Source organism: Podarcis bocagei, assembly GCF_964188305.1.
Source record: "Podarcis bocagei genome assembly, chromosome: 7".
NCBI classification, from domain to species: Eukaryota; Metazoa; Chordata; class Lepidosauria; order Squamata; family Lacertidae; genus Podarcis; species Podarcis bocagei.
In genome coordinates, this window is record NC_138132.1 from 71895546 (window position 1) to 71922328 (window position 26783).

General features: G+C 45.5%; 1 protein-coding gene across 1 annotated transcript; it reads right to left on the bottom strand.

Annotated features, from left to right (window-relative positions):
• Positions 1-5429: 5429 nt before the first annotated feature.
• Positions 5430-26021, bottom strand: TNFRSF14 (TNF receptor superfamily member 14). Its single transcript, XM_081201693.1, is given in 10 exon segments — positions 5430-6203; positions 6642-8634; positions 10160-10176; positions 11134-11321; positions 12501-12591; positions 13597-13752; positions 15670-15795; positions 16488-16596; positions 25895-25918; positions 25920-26021. Coding segments are annotated over 9 exon segments (849 nt in total). The 5' UTR covers positions 25944-26021; the 3' UTR covers positions 5430-6203; positions 6642-8520.
• Between the last annotated feature and the right edge of the window lie 762 nt (positions 26022-26783).

A 26783-nucleotide genomic window follows, 5' to 3' on the forward strand; every position in this document is an offset into this window, starting at 1 on the left:
TGGTGGCGACTTCTGGGTAGAAGCCCAGAAGCTGGGGTGTGCAGTCATAGAGGAGGTGCAATCCTCTAGATACAGCCCAATATATTTCAACCATCAAATGGCTGGGTAAAGGGGAATGTTATTAGGGTCACAGTTTAGTGATAGGGGACGCAGGTGGCGCTGTGGGTTAAACCACAGAGCCTAGGACTTGCTGATCAGAAGGTCGGCGGTTTGAATCCCCGTGATGGGGTGACCTCCCGTTGCTCGGTCCCTGCTCCTGCCAACCTAGCAGTTCAAAAGCACATCAAAGTGCAAGTAGATAAATAGGTACTGCTCCAGCGGGAAGGTAAACGGCGTTTCCGTGCGCTGCTCTGGTTCTCCAGAAGCGGCTTAGTCATGCTGGTCACATGACCCGGAAGCTATATGCCGGCTCCCTCGGCCAATAAAGCGAGATGAGCGCCGCAGCCCCAGAGTCGGCCATGACTGGACCTAATGGTCAGGGGTCCCTTTACCTTTACCTTTTAGTGCTGTATGTTGAGTCAGACCATTGGCACCGCCTGGCAGCAGAGTTTCAGACAGGGTTCTCTGCCAGCCCAGTTCGTAGAAGCTGAACATGGAGCTTCTGGGCTACTTCTCTTTTCTCTGGGATTGTGTGTTTGTGTGACAGGCCTGAAAGTTAATAATGTGGGTGACAGATGCACCTCAGCAGGGAGGGTATTCCACAAATGGGGAGCCACTACCAGGAAGGCCCTGTTGTGGGTCAATGCTAACCAGCTAGTCCTCACCAGCAACACCAATAACGGGACACTGTCAATTCCCATGGTTTCTTGGCAGGAACTTTGTGTGTGTGTGTTAGGTCAAGGGGAACAGTGCTGTAATATGTTTGAGGGGCGTTATTTAAAAGTTGCTTTTTCTGGTCTATTTTAGTTTATGGGGAGCAATAAAGCACATTGATCTGCCAGATGCTCAGTACGAAACTCTGTTGCCTAGCAGCAGCTTCGACTTTAGCAGGTACCTATGTATGACACCCCCCGGGAGGGAGGAGGTCAGCTACTCTGTTACTTAGCCAGGGTTCTCCCATTTCTCCAATCTTAAATTCAGTTCTCCATATTTCTGCAGCAATTTGTGGTTGATTGGTTTTTAAATCCTCCTGAAAATTCATCAGCGTTTCAGTGCAAATTTCTTCTACTCTATTCTGCCTGAGTCAGACTCTGTCTGGACTAGATCACCTTTGAGGACTTCTCTGACTCTACAATTACGGTATATGATTCTCTTAATACAGTGGTGCCTCGCAAGACGAAATTAATCCGTTCCGCAAGTCTCTTCGTCGCAAGACGGTTTTTTCGTCTTGCGAAGCAACCCTATTAGCAGCTTAGCGGATTAGCGCTATTAGCGGTTTAGCGGCTCTTAAAGGCTTAGCGGCTATTAAAGGCTTAGCGGATTAGCGGCTAAAAGGCTATTAGCGGATTAGCGGATTAGAAAATGGGGGGAAAGCGGAAAAAAATCGGAACACTCGCAAGACGTTTGCGTCTTGCAAAGCAAGCCCATAGGGAAAATCGTCTTGCGAAGCAGCTCAAAAACAGAAAACCCTTTTGTCTAGCAGGTTTTCCATCTTGCAAGGCACTTGTCTTGCGGGGCACCACTGTAAATGCATTTTTGTACATAGTTTTGACTAAGGCAGATATTTTTGCCAGCAATTGTGCCTAATGTAATGCATTTTAGTATGTTACTTTCACTGATAGGTTATTTTTCCCCGCACTTTCCTCTGATGTACACATTCTTGTAAACATTGCAAGGCTGGAGAACTGCTTTGCAAAATTCAGATATGTGGAAATTTCAAAGGTTCTCATGATGTTTTGGAATGTGCAAATTTGGTAGAATTTGCTTTACATGCAAATGAGTTGAATTTCTCCCCCAACCCTGTCTCCAACTCAGTCTCTTCATTACTGCTAATGGCTCTACTCTGAGTAAGTCTAACTTTGGATACAACCCAAGTGTTCTCATCCTGGTAGCTAAATAGGAATCTGGGTGATCAGAATGTTCAAGATTACCATTAAAAGAACATGAAGTGGTCTTTCCTGGGAGTATTGTAGCCACACAGAAAATATGAATCAAGTTGTTGTAGTTGTTTTTTCATTTTTAAAAAAAAAGACTAGTTTACTTCAAATTACAAAATATTATTTACAAAATAAGAAGAAATGGTGTAAAAGCAAAAAACAGGCAAAAAAAAAGACACAATACAGTATTGGTAATTTCAATAAGTAAAGACACAGACTGTGCACCAACATACATTTAAACCATATTTAAAACACATCTGCCCCCCGCAATCCTAGGAACTATAGTTTATCCTCACAGATCTACAATTTTCAGCACCCTTAACCACAGTAGACCCACAACTTACACTGTGATTACGTTCCGAGAATAGCTTGTAAAGCCATAATCGTGTATAGTCAAATTGCATTGGGTGCAATGACAGGGGGGATTGCCAAAGTTATTTTCCCGGGTGCTCACCCCCTTTCCAACCCTATTATTATATTATATTATATTATATTATATTATATTATATTATATTATATTATATTATATTATATTATATTATATTATAGGTAAAGGTACCCCTGCCCGTACGGGCCAGTCGTGTCCGACTCTGGGGTTGCGCACCCATCTCACTTAAGAGGCCGGGGGCCAGCGCTGTCCGAAGACACTTCCGGGTCACGTGGCCAGCGTGACAAGTTGCATCTGGCGAGCCAGCGCAGCACATGGAAACGCCGTTTACCTTCCCGCTAGTAAGCGGTCCCTATTTATCTACTTGCACCCGGGGTGCTTTCGAACTGCTAGGTTGGCAGGCGCTGGGACCGAGCAACGGGAGCGCACCCCGCTGCGGGGATTCGAACCGCCGACCTGATGATCGGCAAGTCCTAGGCGCTGAGGTTTTACCCACAGCGCCACCTGCGTCCCTATTATATTATATCATATTATATTATATTATATTATATTGCCAAGTGCATAAAACTGAATATGCACAAGTTAAACATGCACAACCTGCAGGTCTACTGTACAGTGTCCCAGGAATATTTGTGCAGGGAGAAAAGTGCTTTATACGCATGGCATGTTTGCAGCGATCATCACATTTCGAAAACATTCTTAGACTTCAAAGGAGCATGATTATTATTATTTTTAAGCTGTCCCCTTGGAGAAGAGGTGCCACCATTCTCAAGGAGCTTTCCTGGCGCCCAGTGAGGGAGGTGCTAATGGAAGGAACCAAACGCTGTACAATTTATGTCATAGAACTTATACCCCCAGGCTCATATGTATCAGCAATCATTCGCATTTCAAAAAGTCTTGACATCATTCCAACTCATCATGGTTGATCATTAACAAGTGGCAATTGAAGCATTATGGATGGATAGATGGGAAGGGCCCTTTAGAAGGCACTTTGATCTGTTGTCAGGATCTTTGCAGCCACTGTGCTTCCAGGAAAGGGCATAGTCCACCCTGAAGTGCTTTGCCTTAGGCCCATCCCAAAGGCATGAGACTTCTTTGAACATCAGAAGAGCCCGGCTGGATCAGACCAAAGGCCATCAAGATTCTGTCCTCAAAGTGATCAACCATACATCTATGAGCTACACCCCATACCTTCAATATCAGATACAGTAGGCCTCTGAATATCAGTTCCTTGTTAGCAATAGGTAAGCAATAGGCATCCCGTCCTGAGTTTGTGCAGTGCTTACACATCTTCCCATGAATCAGTTGTTCATCTCACACATTTCAATGCATTTCCTTGCAATTTCCTAACCACAAAAGTCTCTCTCTGTATTTTTTTCAAAGTGGATTTGTTGCACCCAGGCAACTGAATGCTTGAATCCACTTTAACTGAGCGAGCCTAAATTTCAGGTTTGCACCTGAACTCTTTCTGCAAAATAGTGATCATATGACAGCACCATGGGGGAAAAGTGCCAAGATCTTGTGACCCCCCTTAATGCATTAGCTTCTGATCTGTAACCAAGGGCAATTCAAGGTGATGAGTATCTATTCTATAGTTTAGAAATTGTTGGTTTGCTCTGCATTTGGACATGCCTTAAGATATTGTCACCAAATTTTGCACAAAGGTTCCTGAGTTCCAACAGTAGGCTTTCCTCTACATCTGGATACATCTGGGCACTGTTTCAATCAAGAAGGTGCACTCAACCTTGCAAAACTGCACTGATTTTTTGTGCTTTCTTAGACTTTCCCAAGAAAAGCCCAAGGCACGAGGCTGCTATTTCCCTATACAGTGGTACCTCTGGTTGCGAACGGGATCCATTCCGGAGCCCCGTTTGCAACCTGAAAGGAAGGCAACCCAAGTCTGCATGTCTACGCACAAATGGGTCATGATTTGCCGCTTCTGCGCATGTGCATGACGTCATTTTGCGCATCTGCGCATGCGCGAGTGGCGAAACCCAGAAGTAACCCTTTCCGGTACTTCCGGGTCACCGGGGAATGCAACTGAAAAAACGTATGATGAAGCAAACGTAAAAAGAGGTATGACTGTAGTGTCCTAAATGGCTTGGGACCAAATTCCTTGAAGGACCGTCTTCCTCTCTTATGTGAATCTGCTCAGCTTTTCAGAATGGCACTTGCGTCCTTCTTGCATGTGCCATTGGCATGGCCAGACATGAGAGGCTATCCCATGCAGTAGTGCCTCATACGGGGAAGGTCCATGGCTCAGTGGTAGAGCACCTGGTTTGCATGCCGAAGGTCCCAGGTTCAATCCCCAGCATCTCCAGGTAAGGCTAGGAGAGACCCATACCAGAAATCAATACAGGCAACACTGAGTTAGATGGACCAACGGTCTGACTCAGTCCAAGGCATCTTCCTATGTGGAACCCCCTGCCTCAGGAACTTGAGTTCCCTTATTCCTTATTTGTGCTCTACAGTTAGTTGAAAACATGCCTTCTTAAACTTAATTGGGAGCGCCATTCTTTCATTTGATGTTTCATTTGTTTTGGCTGCTGTTTTCATAGAATCATATAATTGCAGAGTTGGAAGGGACCCCCAAAGCTCATCTAGTCCAACCCCCTGCAATGCAGGAATCTCCACTAAATCCTACGAGATAGATAGCTATCCAACCTCTACTTAAAGACCTCAAAGGGAGAAGAATCTACCAACTCTTGCAAGAGTCTGTTCCACTGTTGAACAGCTCTTTGTTTTTAGTTGGATCATTTCTGTTTTAATAGTTGAGTCACTGTTTTGGCTTTTAATATTTGATTTTCTGTTTATAAGCCACTTTGAGCAACTCGCTTGTGGAGGAAGAAAGTAAGGTATAATTACACACACACACACACACACACACACACAAAAATAAATAGAAAATTATTTACACACACTCACACCACCATTTAATTTATGTTAATATTAATTCTTAAGCAAAGGATCTAAGCAACAATATAGAGCAAGAATAGAACACCATGTCAGTTATGCATAGGGTTGTAATGGCATGTTTCAGATGTACATTTTTATTAATGATTGCATTTATAATCCACTTTCCTCCAAGGAGCTCAAGGTGGCCTACATGGTTCTCCCCCTCTCCATATTATCCTTACCACAATGAAAAAGGTGTGGGATTCGAAGCGTGGTTTCCCAGGTTCTAGTCCAGCACTCTAACCACTACACAACACAGCCTACAAAACACATGCAGATATAAATACAGAATCGCAATGAAATTTTGTTAGCTGCAGGTGGTGGCTGCAAGCCTCAGAGTTCTCATCCCATCCCCTGGCACATTTAGTTGTTCTTTTTAATGCAAATCTCTCCCATAATATATATGTAGCTAGTCAACGGAAATTACTCTCTGCTTTTCCAGAGGTCACCTTGTTCTTAGGAACTGAAGGTTTCACATTATTCTGAACTGAACACCTACAAGGCATTTGGGTCTTCAGCTGGGGACTTTGCCAGAGATATGCACATGATTCACCCTCTATGATAGTTTAGCAAAGGAAGGAACTGCTGCCTTGCTGTTTCCTGTTCCACACTGCTATTGCTCTGCAGCACCACCACTGCAGCTGGCCAGAGAGTAGAACTGCAGCTTCTAATTCAGCAGGCACTCAAATTACTTACAAAGCCAGTTGGGTTCCAACCAATCAAATAACACAGGAGTAGGAACCTTAGGCCCAGGGAACAAATGCTGGCCTCACCTGAGTTACCTGAACAGTGGCAACTGCTCATTTCCAGACTACCAGACTCACCTTTTGTAATGGGAATTGTAGTTGCTTGTGTGTAAGTCACCGACTTCCCTAAACTGCTTGTAGTTTAAACCTTTCCCTAACTGAAGCGCACTCCAGTGCGTCTGCTTCAGTCACTGGCAGAATCCGTTAGTGGGTGTTTCCTAAATTTTTTCCAACATAAGAATTCCTTGACAGCCAGTCTCCGCCTAGCCTCTCTGCGCGGAAGCCTTCTGCGTAGAGTAGGCGTGCCCAGTGGTGGTCTGGCACTCTCCCCGCTGATCTCACTGGAAGAGTCCCTGAGCCTTCCCTCCAAAGTGCTCTCATTCCCTCCTTCCTTCTTGGTGTCCCCTTGATTCCCTTCCCCCTCGGAAACCCTCTCTCTCTCCTTGCTGGTTCCCTCTCCTGCACTATCGGGGCGACTTCTCTCTCTGCTGGTCTCCGATGTCAGTTCCCTGACACCTTTCCTCACGTTGAATGAAATCAGTCCCTTCTGGTCTGCATGGTCCAATTCATCCTAAGAAGGCCAATGTTGGAATGTCCAGCTGCTGTAGTATTCTAAGCCTCTCTGTCTAGACCTCTAAGCTCTGAAATTTTGATAATGGGTCTTGCCGGCTTGCATGAGGATAGAGACGGGTCATGCACAGAAACTAGCCTGCTGAATGAAGGCAAATGTATTTTTGTTGCCCACCCTTCCACTCCTGCCTCTGGCCCTCTGGTTTGTGGCCCCCAAAAGGTTGCCTGGAAGGGAATGTTGCCCTTGGACTGTAAAAAGTTCCCCACCTCCGACTTAAGAGACATGTGGCCCTTGGGCTGAAAAAGTTTCCCAATTCCTGGTCTGTGGTTATCTTGATATCTACCTGCACTCTGAATCCTGCTCTGCTCTCAGCTGCCTCTTGGTCTTGCTGTCTGTGACCTAACCTGGACTCTAGCCAAGCCTTGCCAGTAGCCCAGGATACTGCAGCGCTCTCCCTTTCCCTATGTCTATCCAGCTTCAGATCCCATCTGGTAGGCCACACATGTCTCTGTCACACCCTAAGGCACCGCAGACATGGAAAGGCAAAACTCCTACACTGCTGGCCTGGAGAACCTAAGAACATAGGAGATCCCTGTTAGATCAAGTCAAAGGCCTGTCTAGTCCAGTATCCTCTTCTCAGTGGCCTACCAGATGCCTCAATGGGAAGACCACAAGCAGGACCTGAATGCAGCAGGGCTCTTCTCACTTGTGATTCCCAGCAGCTGGTATTCAGTACCATACTGCCTCTGATTATGGGTGCAGCCTGCTCTTTCCTGCTGCTTGGTTGCTTGGACAGATGGTGTTACATTGGCTAGTCACTCAATGCTCTGCTGGTTGCGCTCCATTTTGTCCATGATCTGTTAGGGTTTTGCCCAAGTCTGTGAGCTGGGATTGGACCCTGGATACTGCCTCTGACAACACTCTCGCAAAGCAGAACTCATTGGGTTCAGTATGGAGTAATGTTACACACAGAGACACACAGAAACACACACACACTCACACACACGGGTTTTTCATGCTCCTAGAGTATGATTTCGTCCCCATCTAAAGAGAAGGTGGAAGTAAATTTGGGTTTCCCTGCCTCCGCCATCTGAGAAATATTGAGTGAAGCTTATATCATTTCCTGGGAGAGTTTCCAGGCACAAGGCATCGCCCAACCTTTCCCTGCACCATCTGATATTAGTGTCAGAACTCCATAGAAAGACAGCACCAATCTCTGCGAAGGCCTGACTGGTGGAGGAGCAAAGGGACAGAGCAAAATCCTCCCCCAATTCCAGCTTGGTTTCAGACCCTGGAAAATGCATTGTTTTTATTGATGTAGTGAACCTCCTGTGTCAGAAACACTCTACCTTCTTTCAGAATACCAGAAGAGCCCTGCTGGGGATCAGACCACAGGCCAATATGCCCTGCCTTCTGTTCTCGCAATGGCCAACCAGATAGCTACAAGCAGGACCTGAATAGTGTCCATACAAATCCATTTCCTTCATGAATTTGTCTTTTAAAGACATCCAAGTTGGTGGCCATCACTGTATCTTCTGGTATGAATTTCATAGTTTGATGGTCTTCTCCTTTTCCACTAGATATGTTCTCTCTTCAGCCTTGATCTGTCCTTCAGTGAAAATTTCCACATCTCCCACTTTCTTCACTGAAACTTGCTTCTTCAAGATGGAAGATGGGAAGCTCAGAGGGGAAAATAGCCACCTCCTGTTTTCTATTGCATTTACTAATGTGTTTCCCCCTCTCTAAAAGTTCATCCAGTGCATATGTCCACGGCTGTTGCTTGCAAGGTGCACCAGGGCTTTCCGAACCAAAAATTCTGGTCACTCATGCCATTGTGAACGCTGGTTCTCCAGGGTGTTGACCCGTTTCCTGCATAGGTGCCACCATATTGTTGTCAGTCTCTTGAACAGGGAGATAAACTCCATTTCGTTGTTCCTCCTAGAACAAGGCAGATTTGTTTAAAATCAATACAATATATTGATGGATTCAGGCAATGCTGAATAAGTAGAAATGTGAATTTCCTCCAGCCCCAACTCTGATTCCACTTCTGATCACAACAGCACCACCAAGGGGTAAGGTTAAAAGGTAAAGGTAAAGGGACCCCTGACCATTAGGTCCAGTCATGACCGACTCTGGGGTTGCGGTGCTCATCTCGCTTTATTGGCCGAGGGAGCCGGCGTACAGCTTCCAGGTCATGTGGCCAGCATGACAAAGCCGCTTCTGGCAAACCAGAGCAGCGCACAGAAACGTCGTTTACCTTCCCGCCCGAGCGGTACCTATTTATCTACTTGCACTTTGATGTGCTTTCGAAGTGCTGGGTTGGTAGGAGCAGGGACCAAGGAACAAGAGCTCACCCCATCGCGGGGATTCGAAGCGCCGACCAGTTTGGTGGGAGGTGCAGAGAACTGCCCATTAGAGATCCCCGGTGTCTCTCACAAATGTACAGGGTTGTATGCAATGTTAGTCCTCTCATCTGTGGGGATCCATTGAAATTAATGGTCATGACTAACTTGGGTTCCTTAACTTTGGTGCGTCTACCCTGAGTAGAACTTGGTTGGATATTACCCACAGTTCCCAAGTCTTCCTGCATGGATGTAGACCCAGGTGGGGAGAGAATCTGGTGCCCCCCTAGATGTTGCATGACTACACTTCCCATAACTCCTGATCATTGGCCATGCTACTTGGGACTGACTGGGAGCTGGATTCAGCAACATCTGGAGGGCAGCAGGTTCACCATCCCTGGTGTAGACACCAACATTCTCAGTTTCTGGAGACTATTCTTCCCCTGCTATTGAAAAGAGGAGAAAACAAAAACAGGGGTGGTTTTCCTGCTGCTTCCTTGGGGAGGTGTGGAATTTCTCTGACACTTTTAGGAGAGGTTGCCCCACATCTTACTGATTTTCATCAGTACTTTATCCATTTGTTACTTGTATCAGTCACTTTATGCAAAAGAAAACACCAGAAGGCAACTTAACAAGATAAAATACAACAAATTAAAGCCTGAGTTTCCCCATCCCTGTGGCAGATAATCCAGGAAGAAGTTGCAGGAAAAGTGGGCAGTGGGTAACAGAGATGCCACACATGTGACTTTGCATCTTCGTCAGCATCTATAGCCAGGGGCTCCTTCTCTCGTGCTCTCAGAAGGAGCCAGCAACTGAAGCCGTTCTACTCTTGGCTCCACACGCGGCCTCCGCTGCCCTCTCAACATTGAGGGGGGCCAACCCTCTGCCAACAGTATTGAGGGGGGAGCAAAGGCAGCTCAGCTCTATAGAGTCGGCAGCCCCTGGTGGGTGGGGGTTAGTGGAAGTCTTTAAGAGTGCAGGAAGCTTAGAGGGGCAACACTGCAAGACGGAGAAAGAGAAAGTGCAATAGCAACCTTTAATATATGTTGAAATTGCATGTTGAAAGGAATATGGGCAGAAGAAAAGAAGTTTGTAAAAGGCTTATATAAAAGAATACTCACCTGTACTCTGGCAGCACCTGTGAAGAAGAAGAGAAGAGCTTTTTTTTTTCTTTTCTTCCAAAAACCCAGTAAAAGACATTTCTAGATGAGATTTTCTAAAATGCCTCCATTTGAGAATAGAAGGAGCAGCATTGACCAGGCAGACTGGCCCTCCTTAATGTTTAGCTAAAAAAGGCAAAACCAAAAACCCCTTTCTCCTAATTTGAACCTGTTGGCTTGAGGTTGCAGCCAACTAAGTTCTACTCAGAGTAGACCCATAGAAATTAATGGATATGACTAACTCAGGTCCACTAACCTCAGTGGGTTTACTCTAATTTAGTTAGATACAACCCATACTAATCCACTGAGGTTAATAAGAGCTTCAGTGGTTCCTTATCCTCTGCACATCACAGGTGTGCCATAAAAGAACCAACTTGCATGTGTTAAGGAGACATCACTGATCAAGCAAGCCAGAGAGACAGGGCTTGGTAAACCCTTTTTTCAGATCAAGGGCCGAATTCCCTTCCAGACAATTTTCCGAGAGTCACATGGCAGTAGTGGATGGAACCAGATAGATAAATGGGCTGAGGAATGAATGTAAAATTTACCTCTGTACACCTGGCAGTTTCTGCATTCCCTCCCCTGTATCCTCCATCCAGGCATACAAAAAGCATCTTCAGATGTCATGGACATTTTCCAGAAAATGCAGAGCACTGCCAATGATGGGTGTGGCCTGGAGAGAGCTCTGAGGGCCACTTAGAGAGGCTTGGAGGGCCACATTGGACTCCCCCAGGCCTGATGTCCCTCGTCTCTAGCTTAAAAGCCAAGTATACTTTCTTTGTCCTCTCCAATCAAGCAAAAGGCAAGCAGACCAAATGAACTGGGGTTGGGGGAGATTTTTGACTGCACAAAGTAGAGTTCCACTTGCAAGACACAGGAATGCAGGTTCTGGATTTGTTTTTGCTTAACTACACATGCACTTGTTGCACACTTACGTTTTTTGATGCGCTTCCTCCATTGCCATATTAAGAAGCCACATATTAAGGCAAGAACCAGGAGAGCAAGAATGGCAGTAGTAGCTACAAATACCGGCACAGGCACCTGTTTTTGGCCAACACATGCGCAAACTGCATTGGAAACTGCTGTGCCGGCTCGTTCTTCTATCATGCCTGCCTTACTGCAACTGAAAATTGAACAGAAAGGGTTAAATCAGGGGTGAATGTTCAGAAGAAGGCTTGATATTTGTGGAGACTAACAGCAGGGCAGTAAAAATGGACCCTGCAACTGCTTGTGGCTGAAACGAGCTGGATGGACCATCTACTACTCAGTGATAGATTTCTCTGGCCTTTCTGTGTTTGTGCATACAGATTATAATTGTCAATTTCACTTGGATACTTATTTGGGAATACCCAGGCTGTCTTTATTAACTTACACATTTAAATTAGGTTCAGTAAGATATAGTTATTGTTAATGTTAGCTGACAATCTTGCTTGCTTGCTTCCTCCTTCCCCCTTCTAATTTGCAAGGAATTAGTGAATCGGTCAGTTTCAGTTTCCCTCAGTTTCTCATTTTTCTTATCTTAAATGGTGTGTGTGTGTGTGTGGATATGGATATGGGGGGTTTGCATCAAATTGCAATTTTTCTTTTTTTAAAAAATCCTCATGAAAATTACATAGTAATTTTAGTGCAAATTTCTCCTGATATACACATTTTTCTATGCTGTTTTGACTAATGCATACATTGTTGAAAGGCATGCCCCCTAATGTAATGCATTTGTGTATGTTATTTTCACGAATGTGTGCATTTTTATGCACAGTTACCCCTAATATATACATTTTTTGTAGTAAACATTGGTTATAGAATTGCATTGCAACATTCGTGGTACTGGGAATTTTGAAGGATAATTGTTTTCTGAATAAAGTATTGATTAGAGAAGCAGAAAATTGGTAGCTTTGTTTCAAAAAGCAAACAAAATTGAATTTCTTCCCCCATTCTCAATGTACTTTTATGTTTAAATATGTCTTTTAAGAGAAAACAATTGATACGTTATTTCAGCCGACAGCTGTATTGCAACATTCAGGAATTGTGAAAAATGGCAAATAAGTAAGATCCGATTTACATATTCATCTGCCAAATGTGGATCTATTTGTCTTTCAGTTTTTCTGGACCTGGATATAATCTAACCTCTGTTTAAGGGGCTCACTAAGTATGTCATCTTCATGCTTAGTTCTTTAACTTCCTAGCAGTAATGGGAAGGAAACAGCACTGAATGGAAAGAGGTGTATGTAGAATTAAGACTATGTGGCACCACACAGCCACAAACTGGAAATGCAGCTGTGAGAGAGTCTTTAGTATCACCTACATAGTCCAAGGTTCACAGGAGGTGGACATCTCGGTCTCTGAATAGGTCCCAAGAGGGCAGGGTACGAACTGGGTGTCATTGGTTTCTGTGCCTGAAAAAGAATGCGAGGAGCGGAATATTTTAGATGCTGCTACAAAAGATAGAGCCCTTTGCACCTTCCATGCTTGGACATGCTTGTGTGTTGGGGCATCTGGCTGGTCGCTGTGAGATCAGGGTGCTGAACCAGGAGAGGCCTTTGGCCTGGCCCAACAGGCCTCATCTTGTGTCCTTATGTCTTATTGTACAGTGGTACCTCAGGTTAAGTACTTAATTCGTTCCGGAGGTCCGTTCTTAACCTGAAACTGTTCTTAACCTGAAGCACCACTTTAGCTAATGGGGCTTCCTGCTGCCACGTCGCTGGAGAACGATTTCTGTTCTCATCCTGAAGCAATATTCTTAACCCAAGGTAATATTTCTGGGTTAGCGGAGTCTGTAACCTAAAGTGTATGTAACCCGAGGTACCACTGTAGTCCCTTGTTGCTTTGAGAGTCAATAATCAATTCACATAAGAACCATAAGAAGATCCAAACGCCCATCTCATTCAACATCCTATTCTACCAGTGGTGATCCAACTGTGTTGATGTATTAAGCCGAGGGTGCCTTTTTCAGCCTGAAGACAACATTCCCTTCTGGGCAGCCTTCCTAGGGACACATGCCAGTGGTTGGTAGAGCCAGAAGCAAAGGTGGGTGGAATAATGGATGCAAATTTATTCAGCAGACTAGTTTCTACACATAGACCATCCTCCATTCAGAGAGGCAAGAGGCCTGGTCAGAGTCCAAGGACATATTCTAGCTGGGCAAAACGGTCATGTGCAAAGGGGTGCAGCCTGGGGATAGTCCCAAGGTCCAATTAGTGTGGCTTGGAGGGCCGCATTTGGATTCTGGCTCTGAGGTCCCCCCCCCCCCCCGTATGAAGCACATCTTAAGTCGGATGGTTTTACAGTTGAGTTTATGCTCACTGTGATAATTATTTTTCTTCTGAACATGGGAACTATAACTAAATTATTTTTTAAGATCGGCAGAAGAGTGATTGCACCAAAGCTCTACTGAGACTTACCTGGCTGTGTCACCTTAAAACCAGGTGGAGAAATGGTGTGCTTTGAGCACTGTTCGCAGTCACGGTCGATGAACTGAGTGCAATAATAGCCAGGCTTGCAAGAGCAGACTGTGTTCTTTGTATACGTGCATTCTTCTTTAACTCTTAGATGGGCTCCTGCTGGGCACAATCACAGATGTGAGGGTTTGTGGGGGCCACTGCTATGATCGCTATTATTTTTACATGCCACCTCAATCTCCAAGTGGTGGCAGAATCCATGAGTTCTAGGTGTTTGCTCTGCTTCTGTTTCCTTGGCAGGAAGGTCAGTGGAGACTGTGGTGTCTTTAGGATATATGATTTTATCTACACATATATATAAGCTGAGCATGAGATGGATCACAGCATTAACCCCTACAGATCTTTCTTCTCCATTAGCCACAGCTTTGGATCCAGCACAGATCAGGCATGTCTCTGTGTCCCCAGCTTCCATTCTGCCTGCACCTCAGCACACACCCACCTGGCTATTCTTCTCCTACCTATCAGCTAGACAGAAGAAATGCCCACCCATTAGCCTAGCTCTTAAACCTAGCTCATTCTTTTGTGATGCTGATGAGGACAGTTAAGTAGCCAGCTAAGGCCAGACACTGGTCTTACAATAAATCAATAAATGTCTGACCAGTTCAGCAACATTGACCAATTATATATGCATAATTTAAATAATCAGTAAGACAAGACATTGAAATATGAACATGTTTAATTAAAGGATCCTAGTCGTTTTCCTCAGCACCTTGGACAGGTCCCCAGACTCAAGAGCTCTCCTCAAGTACCTTCTAGTGATGACACATGTCCCTAGGGGCCCTGCCTGGTGGTGGCAGGCAGCCATTTTAATATATCACTTTAACCCTGACATAGCCTTGAACAAGGGCATTATGGGAAATGAAAACAGTCTCAGGCCACTTCTGCCACTCGCATAACCTTGTGGCCAAAGACCCTAAGCCATGGAGGTGGGGGGCAGCAAAGACATTCTGTGAAAAGATTCATCTTACATCCACTAAGAGCAAGGCCTTGACCAAAGTGTACAAATCTAGATCAAACATCTGTTGGAGATGCAGGGAGGCAGAAGGCACCATGATCCAAATGTGGTGGAATTGCAAAAGAATCAGGGAATTTGGGAAAACAATATATAATGAACTTTAAAAAAATGTTTACATGTTCCTTTCCAAAAAAAAGAAGCCTGAAGTCTTCTTGCTAGGCATAATGAGCAATGAATTTCCAAAAAGGATAAGGAAATTATTTATGTATGAGGTAACAGCAGCAAGAATTTTAATTGCTAACGTATGGAAAGGAGATTCTACACTCTCAAAATTAGATTGGCAAAATAAAATGTTAGAATATGCAGAGCTAGCAAGATTAACAGCAAGACTCTGAGACCGTACGGATCAAATATTTAACAGAGAGTGGAATATTTACAGAGGATACTTAAAAGAACATTGTAATAACATAAATTCTTTGGCAGGCCTGGATTGATTTCTGCATGAAATAAGAGATCGCTACAGAATTAACATAACAGAATAATTTAGGGGAGATAAAGTTAAGTGTGCAGCTGTAATGAAACTTAGGAACCACAATGGGGGGATCGGAAGTCATGTTAGAATTAGTGATGGATGAACTCAATCTTTTCTTTTTTGTGTGCACAGGAATGTTATTTTTGAATTGCTTTTCACTGATCATTGTGTATTGCTTTGTTTTTGTTTTGTTTTTAACACTAATAAAGCATTTTTAAAAAATAGATATACTCTGAGGAGAGCTTAGCTGGTGGCTGAAAGGGTGGTGACAAGGGAGAGGGGCTTTTCGGTTGTGGCTCCCCATCTGCAGAATGCCCTTCTTAGTGAAGTCTGCCGAGCGCCTTTGCTGGCATTTTTTCAGTGCCGGCTAACCTCCCTAACCTAACCTCCCCCCCCCCCAAGGTCTTTGGATAGACTGATATGGTGTTGTTTTCTTACCAGTGTGCTGCCTGTGTATAATGCATTCATACTCATGTTTTGAAATGTATTCTAAGTCACTTTGGTAACAAACAACAAGAAGAATTTTTACCTGATTCACATTCTTGACATTTAATGCACTCTCTCAGCCCATTTGAGTGGTTCGTGTATGTCCTCCAACCACAAGGAACACACGTTGTACTGGAAGTAGAAGTGCAGTCTCTCTTGACTCTGTATCCTGTGGACAAATAGGAAAATGGCACCACTCCTCTGAATCCTAATTTGTTAAACAGGCTCCTCAACCAGGTCTGGGTGGGGACAATGCCGGGAACTAGTATGGCCAAGCCGGTGAATGAAGGGGGCAGTGGGGCAGTGGCTAGGACCCATGTGCCCCACCCCAACCCCCTTCTCCACTGCTGCCTGAGGTGACTGGGGGCAGCCTGGGGAAGTCCCAGCAAGCTGGAGACTACTGGGGAGAAGAAAGGGGACCAGAAGAAGAGTTTGGATTTGATATCCTGCTTTATCACTACCCAAAGAAGTCTCAAAGCGGCTAACATTCTCCTTTCCCTTCCTCCCTCACAACAAACACTCTGTGAGGTGAGTGAGGCTGAGAGACTTCAGAGAAGTGTGACTAGCCCAAGGTCACCCAGCAGCTGCATGTGGAGGAGCGGAGATGCGAACCCGGTTCACCAGATTACGAGTCTACCACTCTTAACCACTACACCACACTGGCTCTCAGAGAGGAGTAGGTGGTCGCAGTTCCTATCTGTAGCTGAAGGAGAAACAGCAAAGTTGTGTGAAGATGCCCCTCTTCTTTCTGGATCTGTCACCCCGCCTGGTTGTCCCCAGCCTGCCGCCTGAGGCAACTGCCTCTACGGATGGGCCGGCCCTGTTTACAGGGAGAAGAACAAGGCGGCCATGCCTTCTTACCTGGATTACACTTGGGGCAGCATTCACCACGGTTATCATACTCTGAATCAGTACAGGAAGAGGCTTCCTGGTAGAGAAGCAGCTGTGTTGCGAGAAAGATGCAGAAGCTCTTTCAGGGAGAACAAAAAGGAGAGAGAAAGGAGACTTTAGTCTCACTGTGTCCGGCTCAGTGCATTCTCGGATTAATCCTATCATTCCCCCCAGCCCACCCCAGGAAAAGCAAAGAAGGATATGAAACAGAAGCCAGAAAAGTTTGGGCAGGAAACAGGGATGCTCTTGAACTTACGACTTTCTCCCCCAGATTTTTGGAGTTGTGAAGCAAAAAGATATGAACCTCCTGTCAGGTTGCTGCTTCATTGAGCCTGAGAGCTACATTCTAGGTAGCCTTCCATGCTAGTGGCGAGTTTGACCAGTATGAATTTTGCCTTTGTACAACAGGTTCATTTCTACAGGGGTGGACCTTGGTAATATTCCATCTTGTGTGGAGGCATTTGGCACTCTCTCCCCACCCTTTGCAGTACCGGCTTAAGCCAGGCCTTCGAAAGGAGATGTCCTAGAGCCCTCCTACCTCCTTCCCCAAGCCTGGTAAGTGCTTGCCCAGCCTTGGGAAGGAGAGAGGTGGACTCTGGGGCCCTGTCAGAGCCCTCACGCCTCTTTGCCGAAGCCAGACAAGTGCTTACGTTTGCTCCAATTCAGTGTTAAAGATCGGGTGGGGTGGGGGGGTAGGGGTGGGCAGTGGCGGAACAAACAGAAGTCTGAATGAGAGCTTACTGTGGAGTAGCTCCAGCTGAACTGGGAAAGCCCAGCATCCACTGCATCCAAACTCTCTAATCCCAATAGATCTTGGGTTTAGATTGGTTAAATATGTACAGTCATACCTCGGGTTACAGACGCTTCAGGTTGTGCAATTTCGCGTTGCACACTGCGCACCCGAAAGTACAGAAACTGGTTACTTCCGAGTTTTGGTGCATGTGCATCTGCATAAGTGCTAAATCATGCTTTGCGCACGCACAGAAGAGCCGAATCGCAACCTACGTGTGCGCACACACAGTGCTGCAGGTTGCGAATGCTGAGGGTTGCGAACATGCTTCCTATACGGATCACATTCGCAACCCGAGCGTCCACTGTATTTGAATAGTTACTGAAATACGAATTTACATGTTTATGTATTTATTTTTAAATCAGACCTTAATCCAGAAACGGTACTGAACAGACTTACAAATTAAGACATGCAAAACAAACACTGACCAGAAACTGACTAGCATAGTAGCCAGGGACTTTCCTGAGGACAACGTCAGCCTTTGGAACAGGAAGTGCCATAAAGCATTTCCTTTTGCACTCACAACTTCTCCTAAGCAAGAACAACCTCTTCCTGGTTTCAATGTGCTTCTCTGAAGCCTGACTTGGATTCTCACCTCTTTCCCTCCAACACACACACACACACCAGCCACAGAGCCTTGCTGCCCTTTGACAGTTGCTCAGACCTGCCTGGCTAGGTAGGCCTGATCATGGTAGTGGCAGACTTTGGGCTCTCAAATTTCGGTGGCATTCTGCGCGACACTAAAATTCAGGGGGAGGGCTGCCTCTCCTGTTGTGTTTTACAGTGTGGTTGTATCAGCCGTGCTACTCCAAGATTGCCTCTGCTGATGGTGCCCTCAAAGCCCAGTTGATAACAAAAATGCCTTGAACACAAGTGGCTGGAATTAAATGCACACCAAATGTGGGACAAATTTAGTACAGTGGTGCCCCGCAAGACGAATGCCTCGCAAGACGGAAAACTCGCTAGACGAAAGAGTTTTCCGTTTTGGAGGTGCTTCGCAAAACGAATTTCCTATGGGCTTGCTTCGCAAGACGACAATGTCTTGCGAGTTCCTGCTGGTTCCCCCCTTTTTCTAAGCCGCTAAGCCGCTTATCAGCTGATCTGATCAGCAGATAAGCCGCTAAAAGCCGCTAAAAGCCACTAATAGCACTAATCCGCTAATCCGTCAATGGGCTTGCTTCGCAAGACGAAAAAACCGCTAGACGAAGAGAATCACAGAACGGATTCTTTTCGTCTTGCGAGGCACCACTGTACACCTATGTTAGTCATTCATTTCAATGGGTCTACTCTTAGGACTGGCCATAGATGCAACCCAGTGGATCTACTCTGAGCAGGACTTAAGATATCACCCAATGCATTTTTGTATCTTATTTTCATGAACATGTGCCTTTCTATGCATCCATCCATGGCTGAAAAGCTGCACTGCAAAATTTGGAGCAGTGCACATTTTTAAAGGAGGCTCATATTGTGTCAGAACAAGTGAATTAGGGCGATTTGCTTTCAAAACTGCACTGAGCTGACTTTTTCTCCCATCAGTACATCAAATGCATTCCAGTGCACACTTGCTTGGGAGAAAGCCCAATGAATACAGTGTGATTTACTTCGGAGTAAACATGCTGAGAATTGTGCTGCTAGAGAATGTTTTTAAAATGTTCAGGAGGGGGGGCAAGGCAAGGAACAGGAGGTCAAAAACATACTGTACTTCTTTTATTTCTCCACAAGGTGGCATTCTGTGCCTGTCTATCAACTATCGAAGTGGGTGGGGCGGAGGAAGTAAACAAAGAATCGACCTATGCACAGGGAAATTCCCAGAGCAAACAAACCTGGAGTTGTTTCGTGACTTGTAAAGGAGTTTTTCGGAATGCTCATTAGCAGTCACGGTGTTCAAACCTATATTGTTGTCAGCTGCGTGAAGATTTCGCATGCAAATAAATTCAGTGGTAGGTATGAATCAGGAGAGAACTTGAACACTGTTGGACTCAAACTCTAATCAGTTCTGACATGCATGCCCAATGACCCAGGATGATGGGAGTTGTAGTCCAACATCTGGGGGCCCATAGGGTCGCCATGCTTGACATAAAATTAGAGGACTGTAATCCCAAACCTACTTCAGGTTACAGACTCCGCTAACCCATAAATAGTACCTCGGGTTAAGAACTTTGCTTCAGGATGGCAACAGAAATCGTGCCACGGCAGTGCTGTGGCAGCGGGAGGCCCCATTAGCTAAAGTGGTGCTTCAGGTTAAGAACAGTTTCAGGTTAAGAACGGACCTCCGGAACGAATTAAGTACTTAACCCAAAGTACCACTGTACATTAAAACCAATTAAGAACATGCAATAAAAACACAGCTATCCAGACAAGAGGCAGGACTTACAGATCACACCCTGCTAAAAAGAAAGAAAGAAAAAAAGAAGGCTGCAATCCTATCCATCATATAAAGGCCAAAAGCCCAGATAATGAGAGAAGCCTTTCCAGGCATGGCTCCCTGGGGAGAGCATTTCACCAGCAGGGAGCCACCACTAAAAAGGCCCACCCAAAGAAGGGCTTCATATTGATTACAGTGTCTGGGTTCAGTCATGTGGGGTTACTAGCATTGTTGAGCAGATTTGTATTGAATTCTGCTGCAGACTGTATTATTATTATTATTATTATTATTATTATTATTATTATTATTATTATTATTATTTATATCCTGCCCATCTGACTGGGTTGTGCCAGCCACACTGGGTGGCTTCCAGCAGAATATAAATAAAATAACGAAACATTCTGTGATCAAACATTAAAAGCTTCCCAATACAGGGCTGCCTTCAGATGTCTTCTGAAAGTTGTATAGTTGTCGATCTCTTTGACTTCTGACGGGAGGGAGGGCAACAGGGTGGGTGCCACTACCAAGAAAGCCCTCTGTGTGGTTCTCTGTAATGTCACTTCTTGCCATAGAAGCCAACTCCTAGGGGGTGAGGTCCCTTCACCCTCCCCCCATAAAATATTTGAGGGGGTGCTCCTGCCCCAAGTTGATGGGCATTCCCCTTCAAATGGTGTTCATGTGCCATGTCTTGTGATCAGTTATGTGGGACAGGGCTTACCTGCTCCCCAATACTTTATTCAAGTTGGCACCTCTGCTTCCTGCAGTGAGGAAACCGCCAGAAGGCCCACAGAGCTGGACCTTAGCGTCCAGGCTGAACGATAGGAGTAGAGTTGCTCCTTCAGGTATACTGGGCCAAGGCCATTTAGGGCATTAAAGGTCATCACCAACACTTTGAATTGTGCTCGGAAACGTACTGGGAGCCAATGTAGATCTTTTAGGACCAGTGTTATATGGTCCAGGCAGATGCTCCCAGTCATCAGTCCAGCAGCCGCATTCTGGATTAGTTGCAGTTTCCGAGTCACCTTCCGAGTCACCTTCAAAGGCAGCCCTACGCAGAGTGTGTTGCAGTAGTCCAAGCGGGAGATAACCAGACCCAGGGATGCAGAACCTACCACTCCCACCATCCCAAGCCAGCACAGATAATGATCAGCGAGTATGGGTCTTGTAGTCCAACAACATCTGGAAGGTTACACAGGTTCTCCTGGTCTGGCACTGAGGGAGAAATGCAAGCACGGGAGCGGGGGGAAAGCTACAAAAATGTACAACATGACAGAGCCAAGTATATATAGTTATAAGAAGGGCAGAGAAATCACTGTGATGTGCTAACCGAATGTGGGTGGAGGGGAACCATGGTTACAAGTGAAGCCTGAAACTAATGGAATCACATTGGCTGGGAAATTCTGGTTTCACAACGTTGCAGCCTCATGATGGAATCTTTTGAAATCTTTCTGCTGAAATCTGGTGACTAAGGGTCAGCAGCACTGCATTCACAGAAGGGGACGGATTTTTTCTTCTTCTGCTGCTGACTTTGTCAGAGACCAGCTGCGCCAGGAAACCCTCAGCTATCTTGGATCCCACAGCTATTTTAGTCTACCCAGTGTGGTGTAGTGGTGTAGAGCCAGCATGGTGTAGTGGTTAGAGTTCTTGACCTAGGAATCAAGGGTTCAAATCCCCACTCGGCCATGATGATGAATCACTGAGGGACCTGGGGCCAGTCATTGCCCCTCATCCTGACCTATTCTCAAAGGGTTGTTGTAAGGATGAAATGGGGAGGAGGAGAACCAATGTATGGCACCTCAAGCTCCTTGAAGGAAAAAAGGTGGGATATAAATACAGTGGTACCTCAGGTTAAGTACTTAATTCGTTCCAGAGGTCCGTTCTTAACCTGAAACTGTTCTTAACCCGAAGCACCACTTTAGCTAATGGGACCTCCTGCTGCCGCCACGCCACCGGAGCACAATTTCTGTTCTCATCCCAAAGCAAAGTTCTTAACCCGAGGTACTATTTCTGGGTTAGCGGAGTCTGTAACCTGAAGCATCTGTAACTTGAGGTACCACTGTACAATAAATTAGCAGAATGGTGGAGGATGTTGCATTTTTCAAGCTATCAAGGATATTTGGGGGTTTTTTGTATCTTAAAGCTGATCTTGGTTATAACTTTAGTCCCTACTTTGGGAGTGCTTAAGAGATTTATTTTCACACCTCTACACATGTGGGCAGTGCTGGATTTACATATAAGCTAAACAAGCTATGGCTTAGGGCCCTACTCTGTTGGGGGCCTCCAAAAACCTCAAAGGGAAAAAACCCTGGATGTACATTTCCAAAATATAAGATAAAAATCAAATCAAATAAAACCTACATACAGCAACAGTGTTTGTGTTGTGTAGGCTCCTATGATGTAAGTAATGGGCCCCACCAGCTAGCCTGCTCCCTAAAATATCACTGGTTTGCTCATTTCTACATACAGATACCCATTGGGTCCATAAATTACCATATAGCATAAAGGTAAAGGGACCTCTGACCATTAGGTCCAGTCGTGGCTGACTCTGGGGTTGCGGCGCTCATCTCACTTTACTGGCTGAGGGAGCCAGCTCCCGGGTCATGTGGCCAACATGACTAAGCCATTTCTGGAGAACCAGAGCAGCGCACGGAAACGCCGTTTACCTTCCCACCAGAGCATTACCTATTTATCTACTTGCACTTTGACGTGCTTTCGATCTGCTAGGTTGGCAGGAGCAGGGACCGAGCAACAGGAGCTCACCGTGTCGCAGGGATTCGAATCGCCGACCTTCTGATCAGCAAGTCAATTCAACAACAAAAACAGCAACAATTTGTTATTGAAACAAGGCCAGCTGGACATATGAAGGGCCCCACTACCATCAGTAGCTTTGGCCTCATCAAACCTAAATCCGGCCCTGCATGTGGGTGTTTTATTATGTTTGTGTACACAAAAAGACATACATGGTGATATTATTTTATGTAGTTTGGTATTTGCATTTGATTTGTATTGTGCATCATCTGGAGTAGAAGAGGGGAAAACCTTCTTGGCTTGAGGGCCACATTTTATCTCCCATCCAGATAAGAAAGATGCAAGGTGTGGAGATATACTCCATCCAAGTTACGAAGCTGGACCAGTGAGCAGTGTGGCCTGGGGACAGTCCCAAAGGCCTAATACAGAGGCCTGGACCTGATGTCCCCCACCCCTCAGCTAGAGAACTCGGTTCATATTTGGCCAATGTGTGCCAGCAAATAAAGGAATTCCAAACCGAATCCAGTTTCATAGTTTCTGGTGAAGATGTGGTGGAGCAGTATTTCAATTATTTTGACCAACAAGATAGCACGATGGGAAACAGCTCCGTGGGGGGGCTATAAGAAGGGCTTTCTTTCAGCAGGAACTCACTGGAACTCAGTTCCAGCACCACTCAGGTAGGCGCCATTGCCATTGTAAGAGAACAACGGAGGTGTTTGTGGCTACTTCTGGCACCTCTTTTTCTAGAAAAATAGAACTGGCTGTAAGGGACGCTGTCATCCAAGAAGTCTTGCCAACAGACCCTGCGGAAGTGAGACACCACAAACCCACATTGTGACCAACGTGACTCAGGAACATTTCTTCCCCTCCGTGTGTAACATTCTCTGAGACATTAATCGTGCTACACAATGGGTTGCAGAAGTGAACAATGTCTTGCCAGACAGGAAATAACCTTTGTAGTTAAGAGAACTTATTGTTATGTTCAGGGCCAATTCTTCCTATCAGTTTTTCTTCTGTTTTACTTCTGCTGTCAAAAACTGGGAAACTTGACAGTGTGTGGGGTCTTTTACTTAAGAGTAGAGGGAAGTGGGGTTATGAGCAGGGAGTTTGTGGGTTGTATAGTAGATTCCCTCCCCCCCCCCTTTTTTCTTTTTTCTTTTCCTTCTCCTGCAATGAGGCTTCATTTTAATATTTTAATGTTCCATTATTTTAATGTTGTATTTTATTTTTGTTTTTAAGTTGTAATCACTCATCTTGTTTTTATTATTGCTTGTAAGCCGCTCTGAGCCCAGCCTTGGCTGGGGAGGGCGGGGTATAAATAAAAAATTATTATTATTATTATTCTCTGACTGCCCATCTACAACAAAGCCAGGTTCATAGTCCTTGTGTTAATTTACAAAGCCCTGAATGACTTCAGTCCGGGGTACCCTGATATCCGAGCTCAATCACTGAGATAATCGGCAGGATCATCGTTGGTTGCACCCTGAGTTGGTGATGCTCACCCAGTGGCGTAGCGTGGGGGGTGCAGGGGGGCTGGCCGCACTGGGCGCAACATCTGGGGGTTAGGGTTAGGGGGCGCAAATCCACGGGTTAGGGGGCGCAAATCCACGGGTTAGGGGGCGCAAATTACTTGCCTTGCCCCGGGTGCTGACAACCCATGCTACGCCACTGTGCTCACCTGCCCAACCAAGAAACCAAGCCTTTCATGTCATTGGCTCAGTCCTGTGGAATGCTCTACCAGTAGCGATTCAGCCTCAACTTTAAAGGCTTGGTGGGAAGGGCATGCCGACTGTCAGGACATTTTCACAGCTTGCACCTTGGAATCCTGACTTCTGGGCTTTCTGCTTGCGGCTGAGCCTGTGCCACAATCAGTCTGAAAGCAGATCTCCCCCTTGCTCTGAAGTAAGACTTTCTATCATGGTGTTTTAGGATGGGAGGCTGACAGTTGGCGGGGCAGTGCCCCATTTGTTCTCATGCATCAGCCAAGATAGCGATTCTGAGAAATTCCTGGAGGTTTGGGAGGCATTTGTTGGCATTAACGCCCTTCTCTCTTTATGTTTGATGCCCTTGCAATGAACAGAATGACTTAGTGAACATTCCTCAAGGCAGACACCTTTCAGTGTTCCCCATGAAGACAGGTAGCTCACTGGGTACAGTTCAGGTAGCCACCATATTGCCATTGAACCTATCTCAAATGGTTATTGAGGAGATAAAGTGGGATAACACACCCACCCAACTATGTCATCCTCAACCTCTCAAAAGAAGTTCAGGGTACCCTGCGATAGGTAGCTTGATGAGCACTCCTGTAACATACAGATTGACCTGACAGGTGAGTGTTCACCTTTTGAGGTTTTATTTTTTAAAATAGTAATCATGCGGCTTTCTGAGTACACAGAGTGACTCACCAGAAAGGCGAAGATTTGTCACTCATCACACATCACAGGCGCTAGCCAATAGGTGCCCGTGACACTTCTGCACCCACGCAACTGTTTGCAGCCGACACACACCCTCCATCGTCCCACATTTATTTCCACCACAAAAAAGAAGGTCGCTGAGAGAGGATGTCTAGATCGTACTCAGTGCCTGAGTAATGACAATGTTGTGGTTGTGCTAAAAGTAGAAGTCAAAAACCCAAGAAGCCTGTCATATAATTAGGTGCACTTGTGGGTTTCTTAAAAAATAGCATCAGTTCCCATGCCATTGGCAAACGCCAGTTTTGAAATGAAAGGTGACTTCAAAGGTAGCCCAGGCTTCGATCAGATGGGCCAGGAGGCTGGAGGACTGCATTATGTAAGAGGGAATGGTTTTGCCAAAAAAGGTACACATTGGGCAAAATTGCCTATGGAGATGTGTTCTATCAGGAGAAATGTGCACTCAAATGCTCGTGAAATCACAAACCAATGTGAAAATGTGGAGAACAGAACTTATGAGCGCAAAGATGAGAAACTGAAATGGACAAATTTCCCCATCCCTCCTTTTGACCCAATAATCTTATGATCCCCAAATAAATTTGCACATTACCAACAATTCCATTGTTTAAAATCCTAAGCCAAGTGTACCTTTTGACTTAGTGGAATAAGCACCAGCTAGCAGTTACTGCTCATAGGAAAAACCACCTTTCACTTTCAGTTACTGGAATACTGAAGTCTTAGAAACAAACAAGTGGGACCTGAATTCCCAGTCCGACCCATCACAATGGCTCCCAACCAGGTAAGCCAACAAAAGCTTTAATTTCTAAAAGGCAATGTTTGCCATCTGCCAGGTGTATTCTCCCTGCTACCGTTCCTAGTGGAGACTGAGCCACACACTGGTCAGCTGAGAACAAGTGAGCTGGCAATATCCTCTGGCCCAACACCCACTCTCCTTGAAGCCCTCATTTTTTTCAGGAGGAAGGAGGCAGATCTCTTTATTGCACCCTTATAGCACGATAGGCTGACGGGGGGGGGGATGCACAAAATTTCAAAGTTTGCTTACCAGATGCATGGTGCTGAAAGAAGGAGTTCCAGGAGGGTTCCAATTTCATCCAGTCACGAGGCAGACAAAGGTCATTACCCTGTAGCTAACTGCAATCTTGTGTTTACCTCCCTTCGGTTCCTATAGATCCAGGATTTCTGGACTCCATATTCCCAGTACCGAGCACATTGCATTCTGAAGTTCCCACTACTCCCACTGCCTTTGCCCTCTGGGCCTTCAGCCAAGCGAGACCAAACTTGCCAGGCCTGTCCCTGAATATCTGAGTCCCGTCAAACGAAGCAGTCACAGCTCGACAATCGCTAGCTCCAAAAGTGAAAGTAAAATAAAAAAATTAAAAATCTCTCTCCGGCTGTGGTTCTTCTCTTTTCCCCAGAGGCGGTTAAATAATTGCACTCAGTTCCAGATAACTTCTCCCCAACCACTTCATTTCTCGGCACTGAAGCTCATCTGCCTTTCCTCCTTTTATGCAAACTCGTCTCTGGATCCTGTCTTCCCAGAACTGTTTACAGACTGGAAATAGCAGACAGGAAGCAGGAGGTGGGCTCCAATCACAATAGAGGGGGGAACGGCCCAGTCCTTCTGATCATGTTTTTTTAAAAAAGTACCTGGCAGCAGGAGGGTGAAAGGAAACGACTCTAAGTGAATCGGTCCACTGAAGAGTTGGGTGAACTTGAAGCTAGGAAAAATACCACCTGGCTCTTGAACTCTGACCACCAGACAACTGCTGACATTGGCAAACCTTTCCATTTCAGTAACTTTCATTTCCCCCGATCTTAGATTCAGGTCTCCACATTTCCACAACAATATGTGGGGTGTTCTTTTTTTCTTTAAAAGCACTATTCCTGTCGTGAAAGTTCACTCGTGCAAATTTCTCCTGGCGGTTTCATAC